We start from the raw sequence: 24170 nt of genomic DNA, 5'->3' as shown, positions 1-24170 counted from the left end.
TGGGTAAGTTGGTTGTATTACTATAAGTGTTGCATTACTGTAGTATTTTTAAGTCTCTCCTGTGATTGGACTGCTGGTTAAAGGTTGGCAGTAGTGTGCAAGATCATCCAAGTTTAAACGGTTTAACTTTCACCAACTGACAAAAATAGAACGAGACAAAAATCTCTTTACTTGTCATGACTTGTTTGTTAAAATTGTGGCACGCTTACATCTAAAAAGAAATATGCTTGAGTTAGCGCATACAGTTTGCTACAAAGCAGTTGGGTTACATAGTTAAATGTGGTTGAGTAGCATGTGGTTTCCTGTTTGACTGTACAATCCTCACTGAGTTTACAGAGTTTATCTTGATTGCTTTATAGTTTATATCAAATAACTTTTTTCAAGCCCAGTTGTGGATATGGATTAGGCCCAAAGGCTGTTCCTTCAACTTAATTCTTTCACTCTTTAATGCTCATATTTCAGATACCTCATTAATTAAATGCCATTGTTGTTAACAAATGTTCCAGGTTGCATGACTAATGACAAACTGGTAGTAAAGAAAATCTGATGAGTCATAAATGAAGTGAATTACTTATATGCAAATAAGGCCAGATATTGAGGTCATCCAAAAAATACTCAGTCAATTCTCAGTTCACTTCACTATATAGACTCTATTTATACTCTATTTTTTTAACATGTTGTTTCCTGTTTTTGGTTGTACATACCTTGCTGGTTTTACAGCACTTTATCAAGATTGCTTGTTTTGTTTTGCTTTCATTTTTAGTTTATATCTATAACTTTTTTTCCCTCAGTTTGTCTGTAAGTGTATTAAGGTGATTTGTTTGCACACTTCAGTTATGGATATGGATTAGGCCCAGAGGTTGTTTTTCATCTTTATTTCTTTACCTTTTAATGCTCATATTTCAGATACTTCTTTAATTAAATGCCATTATTATTCACAAATACTCCAGATTGTATGACTTAATTCTGACAAGTCATAGATGAAGTGAATGTTATTGATTATATCCAAACAAGGCCAGATATTGAGGTCACCCAAAAACACTCAGTCAATACTCAGTTCACTTCACTATATAGACTCTATTTATACTCTATTTTCTCAAAATTTGTTTCCTGTTTCCTTTTTTTGATTGTACATTCTTTATTGGTTTCACAGCACTTTATCACAGTTGCTTCTTTTGCTTTTTTCCATGTTTAGTTTATATCAATTAACTTTTTCCCCCTCAGTTCTCTCTTTTTTGTTGAGGCGATTTGTTTGCACAATTGAGGATGTGGATTAGGCCCTGAGGCTGTTTTTTAAACTTTGTTTATTAACTTTTTAATACTCATATTTCAGATACTGCATTAATTAAATGCCATTATCATTCACTAATAAATCAGATTGTATGACTTATGACACACTGGTGAGCAAAAAAATTCTGACGAGTCATAGATGATGTAAATATTATTGATTATTTCTAAACGAGCCAGATATTGAGGTCTTGGAAGATTAAATGATTAAGGTTCACCCTAAAAGAATCAATTAAACAATACTCACGTCACTATATACTCTCTAAAAAGCCCTTTAACCACCCCCAATAAACCACTGGAGACCACTGTGTCAAGCGTACCTTTCTAAAAAGTGCTGCAGAGGATCATTTGTGCCTAATCATGATTAGAATTTTACTTTGCAGAATGGTACATGAAATATGTCTCTTTTTTGTAAGACACATTACTGGATATACATATTTTGTTGAGCCATGAATATCGTTTCTCTCTGATATTGTAATTCAAACTTATGCTGCATCCGAATTCGCATACTTAAACTATGTACTCTTTTGTGAAGGACAAACATAGGCTACTTTTGAGTGGGTAACAGAAGAGTATGCAAGCTTTGGGATGTACTACTTCCTCATTAACAGATCGTTGTGCTGCTTAGTTGAGCCCTGTCAATCGTCCACACATCATCCACATTTCTGTCATATTTAATTTCCTGTCATATTGGAGAAGCAGCAGCCTTTTAGCTCCAACTCTAATCAAACACACCTGAACATGCTAATCAGTGTCTTCAAGATCACTAGAAATCCATAAGCAGGTGTGTTTGATCAGAGTTGGAGCTAAACTGTGCAGGACACTGGCCCTCCAGGACCGAGTTTGCCCACCCCTGGGTTAGAGTATATGGACGGTCACTTTTTCTTAAATCGGAAACAGTAAGCCACCTGGGAACCTTTGACATACTCTTTTCAACATACTATGATGATTCTATTTTTATATATTATTTAGGACGGATAGTATGCAAATTGGGGCGAGGCAGTAGGTAGTGCTGTCACCTCACAGCTAGAAGGTCGCTGGGTCGCTGGTTCGAACCTCGGCTCAATTTGCGTTTCTGTGTGAAGTTTGCATGTTCTCCTTGCCTTCGCGTGGGTTTCCTCCGGGTGCTCCAGTTTTCCCCACAGTCCGAAGACATGCGGTACAGGTGAATTGGGTAGGCTAAATTGTCCGTAGTCTATGAGTTTGTGTGAATGTGTGTGTGGATGTTTCCCAGAGATGGGTTGCGGCTGGAAGGGCATCCGCTGCGTAAAAACTTGCTGGATAAGTTGGCGGTTCATTCCGCTGTGGTGACCCCGGATTAATAAAGGGACTAAGCTGACAAGAAAATGAATGAATAAAAATGCAAATTAGGACATTAATCACTAAATCTCAATATCAGAAGGCAGTAATAGATCACAATGTAGCAGTGATGTAGAAGCACCTCACCCTGACTGTAAGTGTAAAGGTAACATAAACTAGCAACAAAGTTGTGGACGTTTTTCACTTGGTAAAATCCTAGGTCATGGCCGTAGGTCTCCAGGAACATAATTGAGCACCCCAATTACGATTTCTCTGCTCATTTACAGGTATTCCTCATTTCCTTTTCTGAACTGAAGTTCCCTGATTTTCTAGGTCATGAAGTCTAACAGCTGTCAAGGATATTTTAATTTAGTTAATTATAACACTGGTTCAAAATTTGCTTGCTTAATAGTGAAATAGAAAACAAGTCTAGATGACAATCTGAATATATGACCTCATGAGATGGGTTGAGGTCTATGGAAACCCGGAAGGTATGTGATGGTGAGGAAAAAAATAGGTAGGAGGGGGAAAAACAGTGATAGGAAAACATATTTTTTAAAAGTTTTTGCGTTCCCTCGCAAAGATGATTTGCGTTATCTTGCAAAACTGTTTTTCCACAAACACTTCTTGTAAACTTTATTCATGTCAACTTTCCCGTTTTTACAGAATTTTTCCCATATTTTACTATTCTATCCCACTATCATCCTATCATTAAGTATTTTCTCATATTTCTCATATATTTTTAATCTTGAAAGCATGCCTAAAATATGTCTGCACTCACTTTCTTTACATTACAGCTGTGTGTCGATCAACCCCCTTCCTATGCAACCTTTCAATCAGCTAATGCACGTATAATGGCTGACTAGATTTTACAGAGAATGCCTTGTTGGTGCCAGAGGTCAGAGGAGAATGGCCAGACTGGTTCGTAATAATAGAAAGGCAACAGCAACTCAAATGACCACTCGTTACAACAGAGGTATGCAGAAGAGCATCTCTGAAAACACAACACGTCTAACTTTAAGGCAGATGGGCTACAGCAGCAGAAGACCACACCGGGTGCCAATCCGGTCAGCTAAGAACAGGAAACCGAGGCTTCAATTCGCATAGGCTAACCGAAATTGGACAATAGAAGATTGTGAAAATGTTGCTTGGTCTGATGAGTCTTGATTTCTGCTGCGACATTAGGATGGTAGGGTCAGAATTTGGCGTCAACAACACAAAAACAGGGATCCACCCTGCCTTGTATCAATGGTTCAGGCTACTGGTGGTGTAATAGAGTGGGAGATATTTTCTTGGCACACTTTTGGGCACATTTGTACCAATTGAGCATCGTGTCAATGCCACAGCCTACCTGAGTATTGTTGCTGAACATGTCCATCCCTTTATGACCACAGTGTACCCATCTTCTGATAGCTGCTTCCAGCAGGACAAGGCACCCTGGCATTAAACCGCAAATCATCTCAGACTGGTTTCTTCAACATTGCGATGAGTTCACTGTACTCAAACAACATCCACATCACCACATCTTAATCCAGTAGAGCACTTTTGGGTTGTGGCGGATCAGGAGATTCAGATCATGGATGTGCTGCCAACAAATCTGCAGCAACTGTGTAATGCTATCATATCAATATAGACCAAAATCTCTGAGGAATATATTCAGTATCTTGTTGAATCTATGCCACAAATGATTAAGGCAGTTCTTGAGGCAAAAAGGGACCTACCCGGTACTAGTCGGGAGTACCAAATAAAGTGGCCAGTGAGTGTATGTAAAAGGAAACAATCCCATTGGCTGAAGACACTCACTCTTTTTGCACCCATATACCTTTTTCACAGAGGCAGTTTATGTACTGTTTCAGAACCAGAGCTGATTGTTACAAATCAGTACTTGTCTTTCAACATCCAAAGCATTTAATAGTCATAAGTGTCATGTTTATCTTGCCACAAAAATGTACCCATACTGCATGAACTTGTTATTGTGTTCAGATGAGAAGCTGTCTGACTAGTGAGTGCTGATGATCATTTATAGTGATGTCACACTGGTCATAATGACTGAACTATATAGTTGTATATGTATGTATAAACAAATAAAGATAAAACAAATCAGTTATTAGAAATGAATAATTAAAACTATTATGCTTAGAAATGTGTTGAAAAACAAAACATTCACATTCATCATGAAAAACATATATATATATATATATATATATATATATATATATATATATATATATATATATATATATATATATAGTTCAACAGACTGAAAACACTAAATAAATAAAAATTATTTTTGTAAAGCAGAAAATAAAGTTAAAAATTGTAAAAACACCTCATGATTGAGTGAAGTAAATGCACTAAAGCTATTTAAAGTGAGCTTCAATATTTTACCTTCAAGTCATCAGTGCTCTTTGCCCAACTAACTGTATCAATATAATAAAAACCATATCAAATATATAGAATTTTATAGGAGAAAGGCAGAATGATTTTGACATATGAGCTAAATGTTATGCGAGATGGATGCCCTTAGAAAAACTACTGAAGTTTTATTTAGGTATTGTGGCAAAATAGGACAAACCAAAACAATAATAAGTAACACAATGGACGCAACATTAACAGCACAAATATATTAAATGTAACCATAAAAAAGTGTAAACATTGGTTTATCATAATATTATACAATACACATTTGGTCAAACTAACACAAATTCAAATTAGTTTCTTACCGTTTCCCCACTTCAGATCTTAATGAACGTTTAGCAAAACCGTTTGCAAATATTAAAGCTGAGTATAAATTGTATCAAAGTTTGTAATATAACTCAGTTTTTAAAAGATATACAATTTTGTGTAATTTATGATACCGCAATGTGTAGTTGTAAGCTAATGTTTGCCTGAATTTAATCTGCGAATATTGGGATGGTGTAGTTTGTGAAATCCTGCTAGATTTGAATTCACGTTGTTTACTGCTGTAACTGTAACCAAGGCAACGCAATCAATCCTGCTGTTCATTAGGCGCAACCTGCTGGATAAGATTGACTTAGCATTTTAATCAGTCTATGAATAATGTTTTAGTTTAGGTGCTGGTGTGTTTTATGTAGCCTAATTTCACAAAAAAATGATTTTATTCTGGTTTATAAAATTCTAAAATATGTGAGCCTATATGTGTTAGTAAAAGATGACAGTCTGTTGAATTACCATGTTTTATTGGTATGTGTATTAAATGGGAATTCATTGAAGGTCAGAGTTTGCTAAAGCTCCACACTGGATCTTTACTGGTCTAATTGTTGATTTGTATTTCTCTCTCTTCATTTATATGGAATATTACCAAAAGCTAGTATTTTTGTGCTTTCTTATATTTTAAGTTACAATGTTGTATTGTACATTGTTATAAATACCAGCGTTGTATTTTATCAACAAAAAAAACAAACAAACAAAACAAACAAAAAAAAAACGCAGCTTCCCTGCTCTTGCAATTTGACTGGATAAAGATGGCAGCGGTGAGTTTATACGTTAACAAAACACAACAGGTTTGTTTAGGATTGTGGTAGGCGCAGACATTAATAAACTATAATAGGTTGGACTGTGTGCCATTACAATAAAAACAATAATCAAAAGCCCCAGCTTTGTACAGCCTGCTTGGAGCTCTTGTCAATTTGTAGCTCATCTGCCCATTTAAAACTCCAACCTATAGCCTAATAATACTACTACTACTAATAAATAATAAAAATTAATAAATAATAATAATGATACAAATTATGAAAAATAATGAGAATTGTGTGTACATTATATAATCACACTATATACTCACACATTATATAATCACACACAGACTAAGATATGACTGTTGTTTTAAGCTTATGCTATACAAAAGCATCAGTTAACTCTGGTTCGCCCGAGGCAAAGTACACAGGCGCCTATATTCACACACACACAGCACTGCTCGACAGACAGGACGCTTTTATAGAGGAAACACAAACTACATTAAACCAACGAGGAGTGGATATATTCTATTTCTACCGGTGTAGGTGAGTTAAATTTCGGCTAAACCATAAGCCTTTAATTAAAATACAGTTAGTGTAACTAAAGAGCATACATGTACAGCAGTGTAAAGCAGCCAGATTTTCAACTTTTTCCCCCTGAAACCACCTTCTCTTTAATTCCACAGCAATCCTTAATCCTTTTTATAAAATGCTGTCATATCGTTTTGGCTATGATATAACCCACCCTACATGAAAATATTATAGCAAATTAAAGTGATTGAATCTGTTGTGGTTATTAAAGATTCTATCTATCTATCTATCTATCTATCTATCTATCTATCTATCTATCTATCTATCTATCTATCTATCTATCTATCTATCTATCTATCTATCTATCTATCTATCTATCTATCTATCTATCTATCTATCTATCTATCTATCTATCGGTCGGTCTGTCGGTCTGCCTTCCCGCCTACCTACCCAACTACCTACCTATCAAATACTACAACACCTCACAGTTTACTGTAGTAAAAACTAAAGTGTACTACAGTGTTCTTTAGTTTATCAGATTACTATAGTTCATAATACAGGTTGGATTAGCATTCTATAAAGTGATGTAAATACTTTACTAAACTTTACTAATAATTTACTATAGTTAGGTTTAAAAGCACTAGTGTTTACTATCAAAGTTTTCCACAGTTGTTTGGTGCATTTCTCACATTATTTACATTTGCACAACAGTTAATGCATTTCTCAAAACAAATTTATACAAACTGCAAAACCTAGTTCATAACTTGCAAAAACGCGTCACTTGCTCAAAATGAAGAGCTCCTTACTCAAAAGCAAGTATTGATGCCAATGAAAGTTTCAGCGCCATGAAAAGTCCTGACGCCATAGTTTATGAACAAGATAGTCAAGCGGCTTTGTCTTGTTTTTATTGTGAAAGTTTACTCTACATTTTTTTACATTGCAAAAAAGTCAGGTTTTGGTGACACGTCCTGAAAATGCTCAAGACAGCACTATACACTATTTGCACAGCCATTTGAAAACTACAGTAAAGTTAGACATCACTGCATTTAGTGAGGTATCTGAGTACAAGACACTGAATATGTATGTTTTACATGTTTACTGCATTTGCTATTTGCAATTCTAATTTATTCACAGCATTGTGCAAAAGAATAAACACACCCTTATTTACAACAAACATAAACTTCCTTTGGGTAGAGCTGGGCACAACTGTAAACAATATCGCACTACATATTCAAACTGAACCTACAACATAAATAGGCCTGTAAATCATTCATGAAACTGTTCAATTTAGAAGACATTTTTAGGAAAAAAAAGATTTAAAAACTTATAAAATTTACATTTGACAGATTTTGACAACTACTTATATATGTATGTAATGACTCAAGTAATCAAATTAGGACTATTAGTTTTATATGGATTGACTATTTAGCATTTACAAGGTTAGTTAATTTTGACTGACATTACTTGTCTCAGCTTGTTAATAATTGGCTCAGCTTGTTAAACATTAAACAAACCAAACTAATTGGTTCATGATCATTCTAAAGCACAGGTGTCAAACTCAGTTCCAAAAGGGCCGCAGCTCTGCACAGTTTAGTTCCAACCCTAATTAAACACACCTGATCAAACTAATTAAGTCCTTCAGGCTTGTTTGAAACCTACAGGTAAGTGTGTTGGAGCAGGGTTGGAACTAAACTGTGCAGGGCTTCGGCCTTCCAGGAATTGAGTTTGACACCCCTGATCTAAAGCATACATAAGCATGTTTATGGATCATGTTGATGGTAAATTGAGACTTCAGCAAACTTGTTCTTATTTTTCATTTTTATTTTTTTTAATGCAGATTTGTCAACTGGATTCATTCCTGAGAGGAATAATATTTAGCCTAAGTTCTGAGAATCTGGTGTAGACTATTGTCAAGAATCAGAATGCAGAAGCTCCATCGGCATTGTTTACTTTTGGGAGCAGTATTCATCACAATGTCTTTTATTGTAGTTTTCTGGGATGAGGTGAGAGTTGGGCCGCCTTACCCCAGGACTAACCACAGGGCATCATCAAAACATCTTGCACAGTTCAAACTGCGTCAAGCACATCGTAAGCATCTAATAAAAGAGCTTTGCTCAGCCAATAGCAGCTTGAATTACAGACAGAAATCAATCACACTTGACCATCTCATTGTGGACGATCATCACCGTGTGATTTACTGTTATGTACCCAAGGTAGCTTGTTCTAACTGGAAACGAGTCATGTTTGTCCTCAGCCAGAACCTGAAGGCACCTGATGGAGCTCCATATCTGGATCCTCTTGACATACCATTAGAGATAATCCATAATTCTACAGTGCACAATACATTTAAAAAGTTATGGATGCGCCATGGCCGATACGCTCGTCCTCTGATGCATCAAAAGCTGAAGAACTACACTAAGTTCCTCTTTGTGCGGGATCCTTTTGTGCGCCTTATTTCTGCTTATCGAGACAAGTTTGCCGAGCCTAATGAGTATTACTACTACAAATTTGGCTTCATGATTCTTCAGCGTTATGCTAATATTTCTCAGCCCCCTACTTTGGCTCCAGAGGCCTTCAGAGCAGGTATCAGACCATCCTTCAGTCACTTTATTAAGTTTTTGTTAGATCCACAGACTGAGAAGGAGAAGCCATTTGATGAGCATTGGAAGCAGATTCACAGACTTTGCCATCCATGTCAAATTGACTATGACTTTATTGGGAAGCTAGAAACTCTTGATGAGGACACAGAACATTTGCTGAAGATTCTTGGACTGGATAAACATATTCACTTTCCTCCAGGATATGAGAACAGGACTGCGGTAGACTGGGAGCAAGAATGGTTTGCAAACATTTCCTTAGCTGACAGAAGAGAGCTGTACAGTCTTTATGAAACCGACTTTAAGTTATTTGGATATGATAAACCTGAGACACTTCTGAATGAGTGACAAGTTATTGCTTGCTAAAAGAGAGGGTCACCGGTTGCTCTTTCTGGATTTAACTCAAGGCCACATGTTATTTATAAACAATATTTGAAAGAATCTCATAAATGATTTTATCTTTATACTTTCTTTAAAGCTGTGTATTTACCAAAGCATTCTCTCATGGTTCTATATTTGATTTTTTCCTTGTCCTGCCTTACTGTGTTTTGACCCTTGTTTGTCTCTTTGTTTATGTTGTTTTGCTGCCTGTCCTGACCATTTGCCTGTATTCTGACTACCCTCTTGAATGCTGTTTTGACCTTTGCTTGCCTGATGAATCTCTCAATAAACAGCACTTGGATCCTCAACCTTATTGTCTTCAACTTATTACAGAGTGACAGTGGGTCGATGTGGTATTTATCACCACCTTAAAGGTGCAGTATTTAAGTTTGACACCCAGTGGTTGAACTAGGTTTTGCACTCCGGGTTCAAAACACTTGGAAGTGCAGGTTGCCAGATTGACGACATGAACAGAAGAGTGCCTGACTATCCTAATGCTCGATTCAAACAGGGCTTCAGCATCAACACTTGACAGAGGGCGTGTCTGAAATTGGGGTTGAAGCAATCTGCATAGTAGCATCAGCCAGTGAAATTAGTCCGCAATTTGCTACTATCTGAGCCGGTGTATTTGCATAAAGTGATCTGATTGGCTGACACGTCCGCTGACGCTTGAAAAGTTGAGAAATTCTCAACGTCTGCAGCGATCAAAGCCGATAAAGTGGCGCTGATGGATCCACAATGCAGTTTGGCTATGCTTGATGTCACCCATTCAAAGTGAATGGGAAGCGTTGATGCTGATGCCCCGTGTAAATGGGGGGTTAAGGCTGATTTGAACCATGTCCTACATAAAAGAAACGGCACACGATAGAAGAAATACATTCAATATTAAAATGAGTTTTTGTTCTAAGCATCACCTGAAATTTATATTTTAGAAAAGGCTTCTGCTTCTTGTAGCTGAACAGCAATGACCACCTCAGGTACACCTCATGTGCTTTATTTAGTGTTAAGTGCTATTAATGTAAGTTTGAATGCCATTTTACATTACATTTTTTGCTATAAAACTGAACCAGATAGTTTACCTCAGATCTTTAAAATAAAAGTGTATGGGTTTCTCAATACGGGGTTGTGGCCACTGTGTAAAATATATGCCAGAATAGTTGGCGGTTTATTCAGGTGTGGCGACCACTGTTATTTAGAAACTAAGCTGATGGAAAATGAATGAATGAATGAATATAGTAGTGTTTTGGAAGTGTCTTGTGCTGTAAATATATTGTATTTGCAACACCTTTTAATGAAAGCTACATTATAATGTAGTATTAACTAGTTAACTGATCATCTGTAATATTTACTGTAGTATACTTTTAAGTTTTACTACAAAAAACTGTGGTGTATTGTAGTATATCCTATAGTAGAGTATTGGGTAAGTTGTTTGTATTACTATAAGTGTTGCATTACTGTAGTATTTTTAAGTCTCACCTGTGATTGGACTGCTGGTTAAAGGTTGGCAGTAGTGTGCAAGATCATCCAAGTTTAAACGGTTTAACTTTCACCAACTGACAAAAAAGAACGAGACAAAAATCTCTTTACTTGTCATGACTTGTTTGTTAAAATTGTGGCACGCTTACGTCAAAAAAGAAATATGCTTGAGTTAGCGCATACAGTTTGCTACAAAGCAGTTGGGTTACATAGTTAAATGTGGTTACGTAACATGTGGTTTCCTGTTTGACTGTACAATCCTCACTGAGTTTACAAAAGTTTATCTTGATTGCTTTATTGTTTATATCAAATAACTTTTTTTTTTTCTTGCCTGTGGGAGGATTGAGGTGATTTTCATGCCCAGTTGTGGATGTGGATTAGGCCCAAAGGCTGTTCCTTCAACTTAGTTTTTTCACTTTTTAATGGTCATATTTCAGATACCTCATTAATTAAATGCCATTGTCATTATCAAATGCTCCAGGTTGTATGAATTATGACACACTGGTAGCCAAGAAAATCTGACAAGCCATACATGAACTAAAATATTTTTTGTATGCAAACAAAGCCAGATATTGAGGTCACCCAAAATTACTCAGTCAATACTCAGTTCACTTTACTCTATAGACTCTATTTATACTCTATTTTCTCAAAATTAGTTTCCTGTTTCCTGTTTTTGATTGTACATTCTTTACTGGTTTCACAGCACTTTATCACAGTTGCTTCTTTTGCTTTTTTCCATGTTTAGTTTATATCAATTAACTTTTTCCCCTTCAGTTCTCTCTTTTTTGTTGAGGCGATTTGTTTGCACAATTGAGGATGTGGATTAGGCCCTGAGGCTGTTTTTTAAACTTTGTTTATTAACTTTTTAATGCTCATATTTCAGATACTGCATTAATTAAATGCCATTATCATTCACTAATAAATCAGATTGTATGACTTATGACACACTAGTGAGCAAAAAAATTCTGACGAGTCATAGATGATATAAATATTATTGATTATATCTAAAGAAGCCAGATATTGAGGTCTTGGTAGATTAAATGATTAAGGTTCACCCTAAAAGAATCAATTAAACAATACTCACTTCACTATATACTCTCTATAAAGCCCTTTAACCACCCCCAATGAACCACTGGAGACCACTGTGTCAAGCACTAAAAAGTGCTGCAGAGGATCATTTGTGCTTAATCATGATTAGAATTTTACTTTGCAGAATGGTACATGACATATGTCTCTTTTTTGTAAGACACATTACTGGGTCGTCATATTTTGTTGAGCCATGAATATCGTTTCTTTCCAATATTGTAATTCAAACTTGCTGCGTCCGAATTCGCATACTTAAACTATGTACTCTTTTGTAAAGGACAAAATACGTTTGAGTGGGTAACAGAAGAGTATGCAAGCTTTGGCATGTACTACTTCCTCATTAACAGATCGTTAGTTGAGCCCTGTCAATCGTCCACACATCATCCACATTTCTGTCATATTTAATTTCCTGTCTTATTGGAGAAGCAGCAGGTTAATTTCCCGTTCACGAGTTTTTCATATATATATATATATATATATATATATATATATATATATATATATATATATATATATATATATATATATATATATATATATATATATGCGTTCAGATGTTAATGTCCAAACACGTCTTTATATAAGTTCATTATTGTTGTTGCGGATGAAATAGAAAATGCGATTTAAACATGTTACAGTGAGATAAATATTAATGAACAGTCATACAAACATCTTTACTGAAACCTTTACTTGACGGTTGGTCTCACGTGTCTAACTTGTTTGTAGTTTACACTTTTCACCCAACATCCAACGTGCAATGTACTGTGGGCAATATCAGCAGTTAGAGAATGGACGGTTACATTTTTTAAAATCGGAAATAGTAAGCCTCCCGGGAACCTTTGACATACTCTTTTCAATATACTATGATTTGGTACATGCTAATTCTATTTTTAAATATTATTTAGGACGGATAGTATGCAAATTGGGACACTAATCACTAAATCTCAATATCAGAAGGAAGTAATAGATCACAATGTAGCAGTAAATTACTGCATGAACTCGTGATTGTGGTCAGATAAGAAGCTGTCTGACTAGTGAGTGCTGATGATCATTTATAGTGATGTCACACTGGACATGGTGACCGAACTATATAGTTGTATATATATGTATAAACAAATAAAGATAAAACAATTCAGTTATTAGAAATGAATTATTAAAACTAATATGTTTAGACCTAACTGCATCACAACAGCAGAGTCACTCGCTATTTTCAAGAAACGACTAAAAACTCAACTGTTTAGTCTCCACTTCACTTCCTAATCTGCAATTGCCTCTCTGAATATCACACTAACTGTACCCAAAAAAATAAAAAATAAATAAAAAATACTAATACTACAAATACTTTCCTTCTTAGACTTTACAGACCTGAAACTTGCCTATAGCACTTATTCATTGTTGCTCTTAGTTGTGTAAATTGCTTCCTTGTCCTCATTTGTAAGTCGCTTTGGATAAAAGTGTCTGCTAAATGACTAAATGTAAATGTAAATGTAAAAACATAAAACATTCACATTCATCATGAAAAAAAATTTAATAAAATTATATATATATATATATATATATATATATATATATATATATATATATATATATATATATATATATATATATATATATATATATATATATATATATATATATATATATATATATATATATATATATATATATATATAATTCAACAGACTGAAAACACTAAATAACTAAATAAAAGTCTTTTTGTATGATTGAGTGAAGTAAATGCACTAAAGCTATTTAAAGTGAGCTTCAATATTTTACCTTCAAGTCTTCAGTGCTCTTTGCCCAACTAACTGTATCAATTTAATAAAAACCATATCAAATATATAGAATTTTATAGGAGAAAGGCAGTGTGTTTTTGCCATATGAGCTAAATGTTATGTGAGATGGATGCCCTTAGAAAAACTACGGAAGTTTTGTTTTAGTATTGTGGCAAAATAGGACAAACCAAAACAATAATAAGTAACACAATAGACGCAACATTAACAGCACAAATATATTAAATGTAACCATAAAAAAGTGTAAACACTGGTTTATCATAATATTATACAATACACATTTGGTCAAACTAACACAAATTCAAATTAGTTTCTTACCGTTTCCCCACTTCAGATCTTAATGAACGTTTAGCAAAACCGTTTGCAAATTTAAAGCTGAGTATAAATTGTATCAAAGTTTGTAATATAACTCTGTTTTTAAAAGATATACAATTTTGTGTGATTTTTGATACCGCAATGTGTAGTTGTAAGCTAATGTCTGCCTAAATTTAATCTGCGAATATTGGGATGGTGTAGTTTGTGAAATCCTGCTAGATTTGAATTCACGTTGTTTGCTGCTGTAACTGTAACCAAGGCAACGCAATCAATCCTGCTGTTCATTTTTCGCCACCTGCTGGATAAGATTGACTTAGCATTTTAATCAGTCTATGAATAATATTTTAGTTTAGGTGCTGGTGTGTTTTATGTAGCCTAATTTCACAAAAAAATGATTTTATTCTGGTTTATAAAATTCTAAAATATGTGAGCCTATATGTGTTAGTAAAAGATGACAGTCTGTTGAATAACCATGTTTTATTAGTATGTGTATTAAATGGGAATTCATTGAAGGTCAGAGAGTTTGCTAAAGCTCCACACTGGATCTTTACTGGTCTAATTGTTGATTTGTATTTCTCTCTCTTCATTTATATGGAATATTACCAAAAGCTAGTCTTTTTGTGCTTTCTTATATTTTAAGTTACAATGTTGTATTGTACATTGTTATAAATACCAGCGTTGTATTTTATCAAAAAAAAAAAAAAAAATGCAGCTTCCCTGCTCTTGCAATTTGACTGGATAAAGATGGCAGCGGTGAGTTTATACGTTAACAAAACACAACAGGTTTGTTTAGGATTGTGGTAGGCGCAGACATTAATAAACTATAATAGGTTGGACTGTGTGCCCTTACAATAAAAACATTAATCAAAAGCCCCAGCTTTGTACAGCCTGCTTGGAGCTCTTGTCAATTTGTAGCTCATCTGCCCATTTAAAACTCCAACCTATAGCCTAATAATACTACTACTAATAAATAATAATATTAATAAATAATAATAATGATACAAATTATGAAAAATAATGAGAATTGTGTGTACATTATATAATCAAACTATATACTCACACATTATATAATCACACACAGACTAAGATATGACTGTTGTTTTAAGCTTATGCTATACAAAAGCATCAGCACTCTGGTTTGCCCGAGGCAAAGTACACAGGTGCCTATATTCACACACATACAGCACTGCTCGACAGACAGGACGCTTTTGTAGAGGAAACACAAACTACATTAAACCAACGAGGAGTGGATATATTCTATTTCTACTGGTGTAGGTGAGTTAAATTTCGGCTAAACCATAAGCCTTTAATTAAATATTGTTTAAACTTAAAATATCCCGCCTGAAAAATCCAGCTTAAACCAGTCTAGGCTGGTTGGCTGGTTTTAGCTGGTCGACCAGGCTGGAAGATGACCAGCTAAAACCAGCTTGACCAGCCTAGCCAAGCTGGGAGTCCAGCCAAAACCAGCTATATCCAGCTTAAATCAGGCTGGTCAAGCTGGTTTCAGCTGGATTTGGCTGGTCATTTTCCAGCCTGACCAGCTAAGACCAGGCTGGAAATGGCTGGAAACCAGCCTGGAAATGGCCAAAACCCATCTGAAACGAGGCTGGTCGACCAGCTAAAACCAGCCAACCAGCCTAGGCTGGTTTAAGCTGGATTTTTCAGCAGGGATTTGAACTATAAAAACTATACATTTTATATAGGCCTATAAATAAAATTATAATGTGTATCATCAAGTGCAAGTCTGATTATATCATGAGTTTGTAATTTATGTAAATGCATACGCTTAATCATGAACGCTTGTTTTTGCTGTTGCTTGGAAATACAGTTAGTGTAACTAAAGAGCATACATGTACAGCAGTGTAAAGCAGCCAGATATTCAACTTTTTCCCCCTGAAACCACCTTCTCTTTAATTCCACAGCAATTCTTAATCCTTTTTATAAAATGCTGTCATATCGTTTTGGCTATGATATAACCCACCCTACATGAAAATATTATAGCATATTAAAGTGATTGAATCTGTTGTGGTTATTAAAGATTCTATCTATCTATCTATCTATCTATCTATCTATCTATCTATCTATCTATCTATCTATCTATCTATCTATCTATCTATCTATCTATCTATCTATCTATCTATCTATCTATCTATCTATCTATCTATCTATCTATCTATCTATCTATGTGTCTGTCGGTCTGTCTGTCTGTCTGTCTGTCTGTCTGTCTGTCTGTCTGTCTGTCGGTCTGCCAGCCTGCCTATCTACCCAACTACCTAACTACCTACCTACCTATCAAATACTACAACACCCTACGGTTTACTGTAGTAAAAACTAAAGTGTACTACAGTGTTCTTTAGTTTATCAGATTACTATAGTTCATAATACAGGTTGGATTAGCATTCATTAAAGTGATGTAAATACTTTACTATACTTTCCTAATAATTTACTATAATTAGGTTTAAAAGCACTAGTGTTTACTATTAAAGTTTTCCACAGTTGCTTTGGTGCATTTCTCACATTATTTACATTTGCACAACAGTTAATGCATTTCTCAAAACAAATTTATACAAACTGCAAAACCTAGTTGATAACTTGCAAAAACGCGTCACTTGCTTAAAATGAAGAGCTCCTTACTCAAAAGCAAGTATTGATGTCAATAAAAGTTTCAGCGCCATCAAGATGAAAAGTCCTGACGCCATTGTTTATGAACAAGATAGTCAAGCGGCTTTGTCTTGTTTTTATTGTGAAAGTTTACTCTACATTTTTTACATTGCAAAAAAGTCAGGTTTTGGTGACACGTCCTGAAAATGCTCAAGACAGCACTATACACTATTTGCACAGCCATTTGAAAACTACTAATATGTATGTTTTACATGTTTACTGCATTTGCTATTTGCAATTCTAATTTATTCACAGCATTGTGCAAAAGAATAAACACACCCTTATTTACAACAAACATAAACTTCCTTTGGGTAGAGCTGGGCACAACTGTAAACAATATTGCACTACATATTCAAACTGAACCTACAACATAAATAGGCCTGTAAATCATTCATGAAACTGTTCAATTTAGAAGACATTTTTAGGAAAAAAAAAAGATTTAAAAACTGTTATAAAATTTACATTTGACAGATTTTGACAACTACTTCAACATTTTTGTATGTAATGACTCAAGTAATCAAATTAGGACTATTAGTTTTATATGGAATGACTATTTAGCATTTACAAGGTTAGTTAATTTTGACTGACATTACTTGTCTCAGCTTGTTAATAATTGGCTCAGCTTGTTAAACATTAAACAAACCAAACTAATTGGTTCATGATCATTCTAAAGCATAAGCATGTTTATGGCTCATGTTGATGGTAAATTGAGACTTCAGCAAACTTGTTCTTATTTTTCATTTTTATTTTTTTATGCAGATATGTCAACTGGATTCATTCCGGAGATGAATAATATTTAGCCTAAGTTCTGAGAATCTGGTGTGGACTATTGTCAAGAATCAGAATGCAGAAGCTCCATCGGCATTGTTTACTTTTGGGAGCAGTATTCATCACAATGTCTTTTATTGTAGTTTTCAGGGATGAGGTGAGAGTTTGGCCGCCTTACCTCAGGACTAACCACAGGGCTTCATCAAAACATCTTGCACAGTTCAAACTGCGTCAAGCACATCGTAAGCATCTAATAAATGAGCTTTGCTCAGCCAATAGCAGCTTGAATTACAGACAGAAATCATTCACATTTGACCAGATCCCTGACAGTTCTCTAAACCATCTCATTGTGGACGATCATCACCGTGTTATTTACTGTTATGTACCCAAGGTAGCTTGTTCTAACTGGAAACGAGTCATGTTTGCCCTCAGCCAGAACCTGAAGGCACCTGATGGAGCTCCATATCTAGATCCTCATGACATGCCATTAAAGATAATCCATAATTCAACAGTGCATAATACATTTAAAAAGTTATGGATGCGCCATGGCCGATACGCTCGTCCTCTGATGCATCAAAAGCTGAAGAACTACACTAAGTTCCTCTTTGTGCGGGATCCTTTTGTGCGCCTTATTTCTGCTTATCGAGACAAGATTGCTGAGCCTAATGAGTATTACTACTACAAATTTGGCTCCATGATTCTTCAGCGTTATGCTAATATTTCTCAGCCCCCTACTTTGGCTCCAGAGGCCTTCAGAGCAGGTATCAGACCATCCTTCAATCACTTTATTAAGTATCTGTTAGATCCACAGACTGAGAAGGAGAAGCCATTTGATGAGCATTGGCAGCAGATTCACAGACTTTGCCATCCATGTCAAATTGACTATGACTTTATTGGGAAGCTAGAAACTCTTGATGAGGACACAGAACATTTGCTGAAGATTCTTGGACTGGATAAACATATTCACTTTCCTCCAGGATATGAGAACAGGACTGCGGTAGACTGGGAGCAAGAATGGTTTGCAAACATTTCCTTAGCTGACAGAAGAGAGCTGTACAGTCTTTATGAAACCGACTTTAAGTTATTTGGATATGATAAACCTGAGACACTTCTGAATGAGTGACAAGTTATTGCTTGCTAAAAGAGAGGGTCACCGGTTGCTCTTTCTGGATTTAACTCAAGGCCACATGTTATTTATAAACAATAATTGAAAGAATCTCATAAATGATTTTATCTTTATACTTTCTTTAAAGCTGTGTATTTAGCAAAGCATTCTCTCCTGGTTCTATATTTGATTTTTTCCTTGTCCTGCCTTACTGTGTTTTGACCCTTGTTTGTCTCTTTGTTTATGTTGTTTTGCTGCCTGTCCTGACCATTTGCTTGTATTCTGACTACCCTCTTGAATGCTGTTTTGACCTTTGCTTGCCTGATGAATCTCTCAATAAACAGCACTTGGATCCTCAACCTCATTGTCTTCAACTTATTACAGAGTGACAGTGGGTCGATGTGGTATTTATCACCACCTTAAAGGTGCAGTATTTAAGTTTGACACCCAGTGGTTGAACTAGGTTTTGCACTCCTGGTTCAAAACACATGGAAGTGCAGGTTGCCAGATTGACGACGTGAACGGAAGAGTGCCTGACTATCCTAATGCTCGATTCAAACAGGGCTTCAGCATCAACACTTGACAGAGGGCGTGTCTGAAGTTGGGGTTGACGCAATCCGCATAGTAGCATCAGCCAATGAAATGTGTCCGCAATTTGCTACTCTTTGAGCAGGGGTTCATTTGCATAAAGCGATCTAATTGGCTGACATGTCCGCTGACGCTTGAAAAGTTGAGAAATTCTCAACGTCTGCAGCGATTAAAGCCGATAAAGTGGCGCTGATGGATCCACAATGCAGTTTGGCTGTGCTTGATGTCACCCATACAAAGTGAATGGGAAGCGTTGATGCTGATGCCCCGTGTAAATGGGGCGTTTGGCTGATTTGAACCATGTTCTAAATAAAAGAAACGGCACACGATAGAAGGAATACATTCAATATTAAAATGAGTTTTTGTTCTAAGCATCACCTGAAATTTATATTTTAGAAAAGGCTTCTGCTTCTTGCAGCTGAACAGCAATGACCACCTCAGGTACACCTCATGTGCTTTATTTAGTGTTAAGTGCTATTAATGTAAGTTTAAATGCCATTTTACATTACATTTTTTGCTATAAAACTGAACCAGATAGTTTACCTCAGATCTTTAAAATAAAAGTGTATGGGTTTCTCAATACTGGGTTGTGGCCACTGTGTAAAATATATGCCAGAATAGTTGGCGGTTTATTCAGCTGTGGCGACCACTGTTATTTAGAAACTAAGCTGATGGAAAATGAATGAATGAATGAATATAGTAGTGTTTTGGAAGTGTCTTGTGCTGTAAATATATTGTATTTGCAACACCTTTTTAATGAAAGCTACATTATAATGTAGTATTAACTAGTTAACTGATCATTTGTAATGATTACTGTAGTATACTTTAAGTTTTACTACAATAAACTGTGGTGTATTGTAATATTTCCTATGGTAGAGTATTGGGTAAGTTGTTTGTATTACTATAAGTGTTGCATTACTGTAGTATTTTTAAGTCTCACCTGTGATTGGACTGCTGGTTGGCAGTAGTGCGCAAGGTCATCCAAGTTTAAACGGAACAAGACAAAAATATCTTTACTTATCATGACTTGTTTGTTAATGTGGCACGCTTACGTCAAAAAAGAAATATGCTTGAGTTGGCGCATACAGTTTGCTACAAAGCAGTTGGGTTACATATTTAAATGTGGTTGAGTAACATGTGTTTTCCTGTTTTTGACTGTACAATCCTCACTGAGTTTACAGAGTTTATCTTGATTGCTTTATAGTTTATATCAAATAACCTTTTTTCATGCCCAGTTGTGAATATGGATTAGACCCAAAGGCTGTTCTTAATTATTTCACTTTTTAATGCTCATATTTCAGATACCTCAATAATTAAATGCCATTGTTATTAACAAATGTTCCAGGTTGTATGAATTATGACACACTGGTAGTAAAGAAAATCTGATGAGTCATAAATGAAGTGAATTACTTATATGCAAATAAGGCCAGATATTGAGGTCACCCAAAAAATACTCAGTCAATTCTCAGTTCACTTCACTATATAGACTCTATTTATACTCTATTTCTCTAACATGTTGTTTCCTGTTTTTGGTTGTACATACCTTGCTGGTTTTACAGCACTTTATCAAGATTGCTTGTTTTGTTTTGCTTTCATTTTTAGTTTATATCTATAACTTTTTTTCCCTCAGTTTGTCTGTAAGTGTATTAAGGTGATTTGTTTGCACAGTTCAGTTATGGATATGGATTAGGCCCAGAGGTTGTTTTTTCAACTTTATTTCTTTACCTTTTAATGCTCATATTTCAGATACCTCTTTAATTAAATGCAATTATTATTCACAAATACTCCAGATTGTATGACTTATGATAAGCAAAAAAATTCTGACAAGTCATAGATGAAGTGAATGTTATTGATCATATCCAAACAAAGCCAGTTATCGAGGTCACCCAAAAACACTCAGTCAATACTCAGTTCACTTCACTATATAGACTCTATTTATACTCTATTTTCTCAAAATTAGTTTCCTGTTTCCTTTTTTTGATTGTACATTCTTTACTGGTTTCACAGCACTTTATCACAGTTGCTTCTTTTGCTTTTTTCCATGTTTAGTTTATATCAATTAACTTTTTCCCCCTCAGTTCTTTGTATCTGTTGAGGCGATTTGTTTGCACAATTGAGGATGTGGATTAGGCCCTGAGGCTGTTTTTTAAACTTTGTTTATTAACTTTTTAATTTCAGATACTGCATTAATTAAATGCCATTATCATTCACTTATTAATCAGATTGTATGACTTACGACACACTGGTGAGCAAATAAATTCTGACGAGTCATAGATGATGTAAATATTATTGAATATATCTAAACAAGGCCATAGAGGTCTTGGTAGATTAAATGATTAAGGTTCACCCTAAAAGAATCAATTAAACAATACTCACTTCACTATATACTCTCTATAAAGCCCTTTAACCACCCCCAATAAACCACTGGAGACCACTGTGTCAAGCACACCTATCTAAAAAGTGCTGCAGAGGATCATTTGTGGTTAATCATGATTAGAATTTTACTTTGCAGAATGGTACATGACATGTCTCTTTTTTGTAAGACACATTACTGGATATACATATTTTGTTGAGCCATGAATATCGTTTTTCTCCGATATTGTAATTCAAACTTATGCTGCGTCCGAATTTGCATACTTATACTTAAACTATGTACTCTTTTGTGAAGGACAAACATAGGCTACTTTTGAGTGAGTAACAGAAGAGTATGCAAGCTTTGGGATGTACTACTTCCTCATTGATCGTAGTGATGTGACCGTCCAGCATTGAGTAAATTGTGGGTGGATCCTTTAATTAGGGCATTTGGGGGTGTTTATAAAAGACTGCTTTGACACCTCACTATGCACGTCTGTGTTTCTTTGGGGAGTGACGTCATCTCCAGGGCGCCGTCCGAAAGTGTGGTTTGGGGAGCATTAAATGAGACACTGCAACTTTACTAATGGTGCGGGGAGAAGCGATTCATTGGGAACAAGAGGGGACACCAGGTGGCGCCAGAAGGTGTAGTCAGTCTGCTCCCCTGGTTAGTGGGATGAAGTTTGGTGTTCACTGGGGTTCTAGGTTGGGCGCAGAGGGAGGACGTTGGGGGTCAGAATTGAGCGAACTGCGAGAAATTCTATGCCAGCAGCAAAAGCAGATCGGTCTGCTTATTAAAGCATTGACCCATAATCAAAATCCTTCATTTCGTGGTCATCCGTTTCGCCCCCATTCGGTGATATGTCGACGATGTCAGCAACCAGGCCATTATGCCCATGAATGCAATGGAGAACGTCGCCCTGACCGCACCTTATCCCGTCCAGTCACTAGCTTCTCCTCGAGTGACTCCAGACCATTTTCTGGCTCTAACCAGTCGGGAAACTGATTCCCACCAGGCTGCAGAGCCACAGCTCGGGTGGGGGTATGCGTGGCTCTCGTATTTTTAATGATAGTGAGTCAATGTCTCATTTGGTCTCCTCATGCCCACATTTTGTTGTTTCTATAGGGAGTGTTCCAGTGCCCTGCCTGATCGATACCGGCTCCATGGTATCGACCATTACAGAGAGCTGCTTCCGAACAAGGTTTGAGCCATGAGGCCGGGATCGATTAAGGTCATTTCACTGGTTGCAGCTTCGTGCAGCTAATGGGCTGGACATTCCTTATGTGGGGTACGTAGAGTTGGATGTTGAACTATGTGGACAGGTCATACCTGTGTGCGGCATCCTGGTGGTCCGTGACCCTCCATTTGGTAGTTCTAGTGCCCCTGGCATCATAGGTATGAAAGTGCTTAGATGCTGCTACCGTGAGCTTTTTGGGCTGTATGGGTCCACTTTATTTGAGCTGCCCCAGGTGACACAAGATTCTGAACTGTCTCTGGCCTTTCAAGCTTGTCAGCGAGTAGACAATGTCTTGAATCAGGGAGGCAATGTGAAGGTTCGAGGACGCAAAGTGTGTCGTGTTCCAGGCGGCACCTTAAAATTTGTAACCGCAACGTGTGCTGCAGCTTTTACAGGTAAGACTGTGTTGTTTGAGCCCTTAGAAACCGGGTTGCCGGCGGGCCTATTAGCCTCCCCGTCACTCGTAAAGGTGGTGGGTGGTACTGTTCAGGTCCCTGTTGTAAATGTCGGTGTTCTTGACGTAGTATTGTATTCTACAACTATTATTGGTAAGCTGCTTGAGAAGTGTACTTAGTGGATTCGCCTACTGGCCTAACTGAGGTTGCATCTGTGGATGCCCTGGTGGCTGAGCAGAGTGCTGCGACTGCATCAGTGTTGGAACGGATTGAGGCTATTGAGCTGGGGGGGTTAGCAGGTGAAGAGCAGAAACAGGTGAGGGCCCTGTTACAGCGATTTCAAGATGTGTTCTCTGCTGGTTGAGGGAGATGTGGGTTGCACTAACCTTTTGTCTCATGAAATCCCCTTAGTTGACGATACTCCAGTCCGGCAACGCTACAGACAAATTCCACCATCCGAATACGAGTTGGTCAAGACTCATATTAGCCAGTTATTGGATTCTCAAGTGATCCGGGAAAGTTGCAGTCCGTATGCCTCCCCGTTGGTATTGGTAAGAAAAAAGGACGGTAGTTTACGCATGTGCGTGGACTACCGTCAGCTTAATTCTAAGACTCGAAGGGATGTCTGATGATGGATTCATGGGGGGCCAGGCAGGAAGCCCAATCCCTCTTCCTCTCAGTAGGCAGAGTTCGCAACAAATTGTGCAAGGTTCTATTGAACCGTTCACACTGGCCGTTACCAGCTGGATGGTAGGAAGTTGTGCGAGATTTAGCAACCTGGTACAAGCCACACAACTGAATTAACTGAGATTCAAAGTTATG

The 24170-nt window shown here is 36.4% G+C and overlaps 3 protein-coding genes across 4 annotated transcripts in view; 2 read left to right on the top strand and 1 right to left on the bottom strand.

Moving 5' to 3' along the window:
* LOC797518 (guanine nucleotide-binding protein subunit alpha-12) overlaps positions 1-14493 on the bottom strand; it is a 62313-nt gene extending 47820 nt beyond the window's left edge. The window contains exons 1-2 of the mRNA XM_087236787.1: positions 14245-14493; positions 11048-11124 (exon numbers count right to left, since the gene is read on the bottom strand). The gene's annotated coding sequence lies outside the window, so the exon portion shown is untranslated. The remainder of the gene's footprint in view (positions 1-11047; positions 11125-14244) is intronic.
* On the top strand, positions 6477-9879 carry chst12b.4 (carbohydrate sulfotransferase 12b, tandem duplicate 4). Its single transcript, XM_087236788.1, has 2 exons — positions 6477-6608; positions 8431-9879. Exon 2 carries the CDS (start codon positions 8516-8518, stop codon positions 9536-9538), a length of 1023 nt encoding a protein of 340 aa, XP_087092914.1. The 5' UTR covers positions 6477-6608; positions 8431-8515; the 3' UTR covers positions 9539-9879.
* Positions 14494-15384: 891 nt separating the features above from the next.
* chst12b.5 (carbohydrate sulfotransferase 12b, tandem duplicate 5) lies at positions 15385-19134 on the top strand. Of its 2 annotated transcripts, none has more exons than XM_087236783.1 (2): positions 15385-15516; positions 17662-19134. In XM_087236783.1, exon 2 carries the CDS (start codon positions 17747-17749, stop codon positions 18791-18793), a length of 1047 nt encoding a protein of 348 aa, XP_087092909.1. In that variant the 5' UTR covers positions 15385-15516; positions 17662-17746; the 3' UTR covers positions 18794-19134. The 2 variants fall into 2 exon arrangements, with proteins under 2 accessions (XP_087092909.1, XP_087092910.1); XM_087236784.1 differs by having other exon boundaries at positions 15386-15512.
* The last annotated feature ends 5036 nt before the right edge of the window (positions 19135-24170 follow it).

Source organism: Danio rerio, chromosome 1 (assembly GCF_052040795.2).
Source record: "Danio rerio strain M-AB ecotype USA chromosome 1, GRCz13ab, whole genome shotgun sequence".
NCBI classification, from domain to species: Eukaryota; Metazoa; Chordata; class Actinopteri; order Cypriniformes; family Danionidae; genus Danio; species Danio rerio.
Note: the sequence above shows the minus strand (reverse complement) of the source record. Positions and strands in the feature narration are given on the sequence as shown.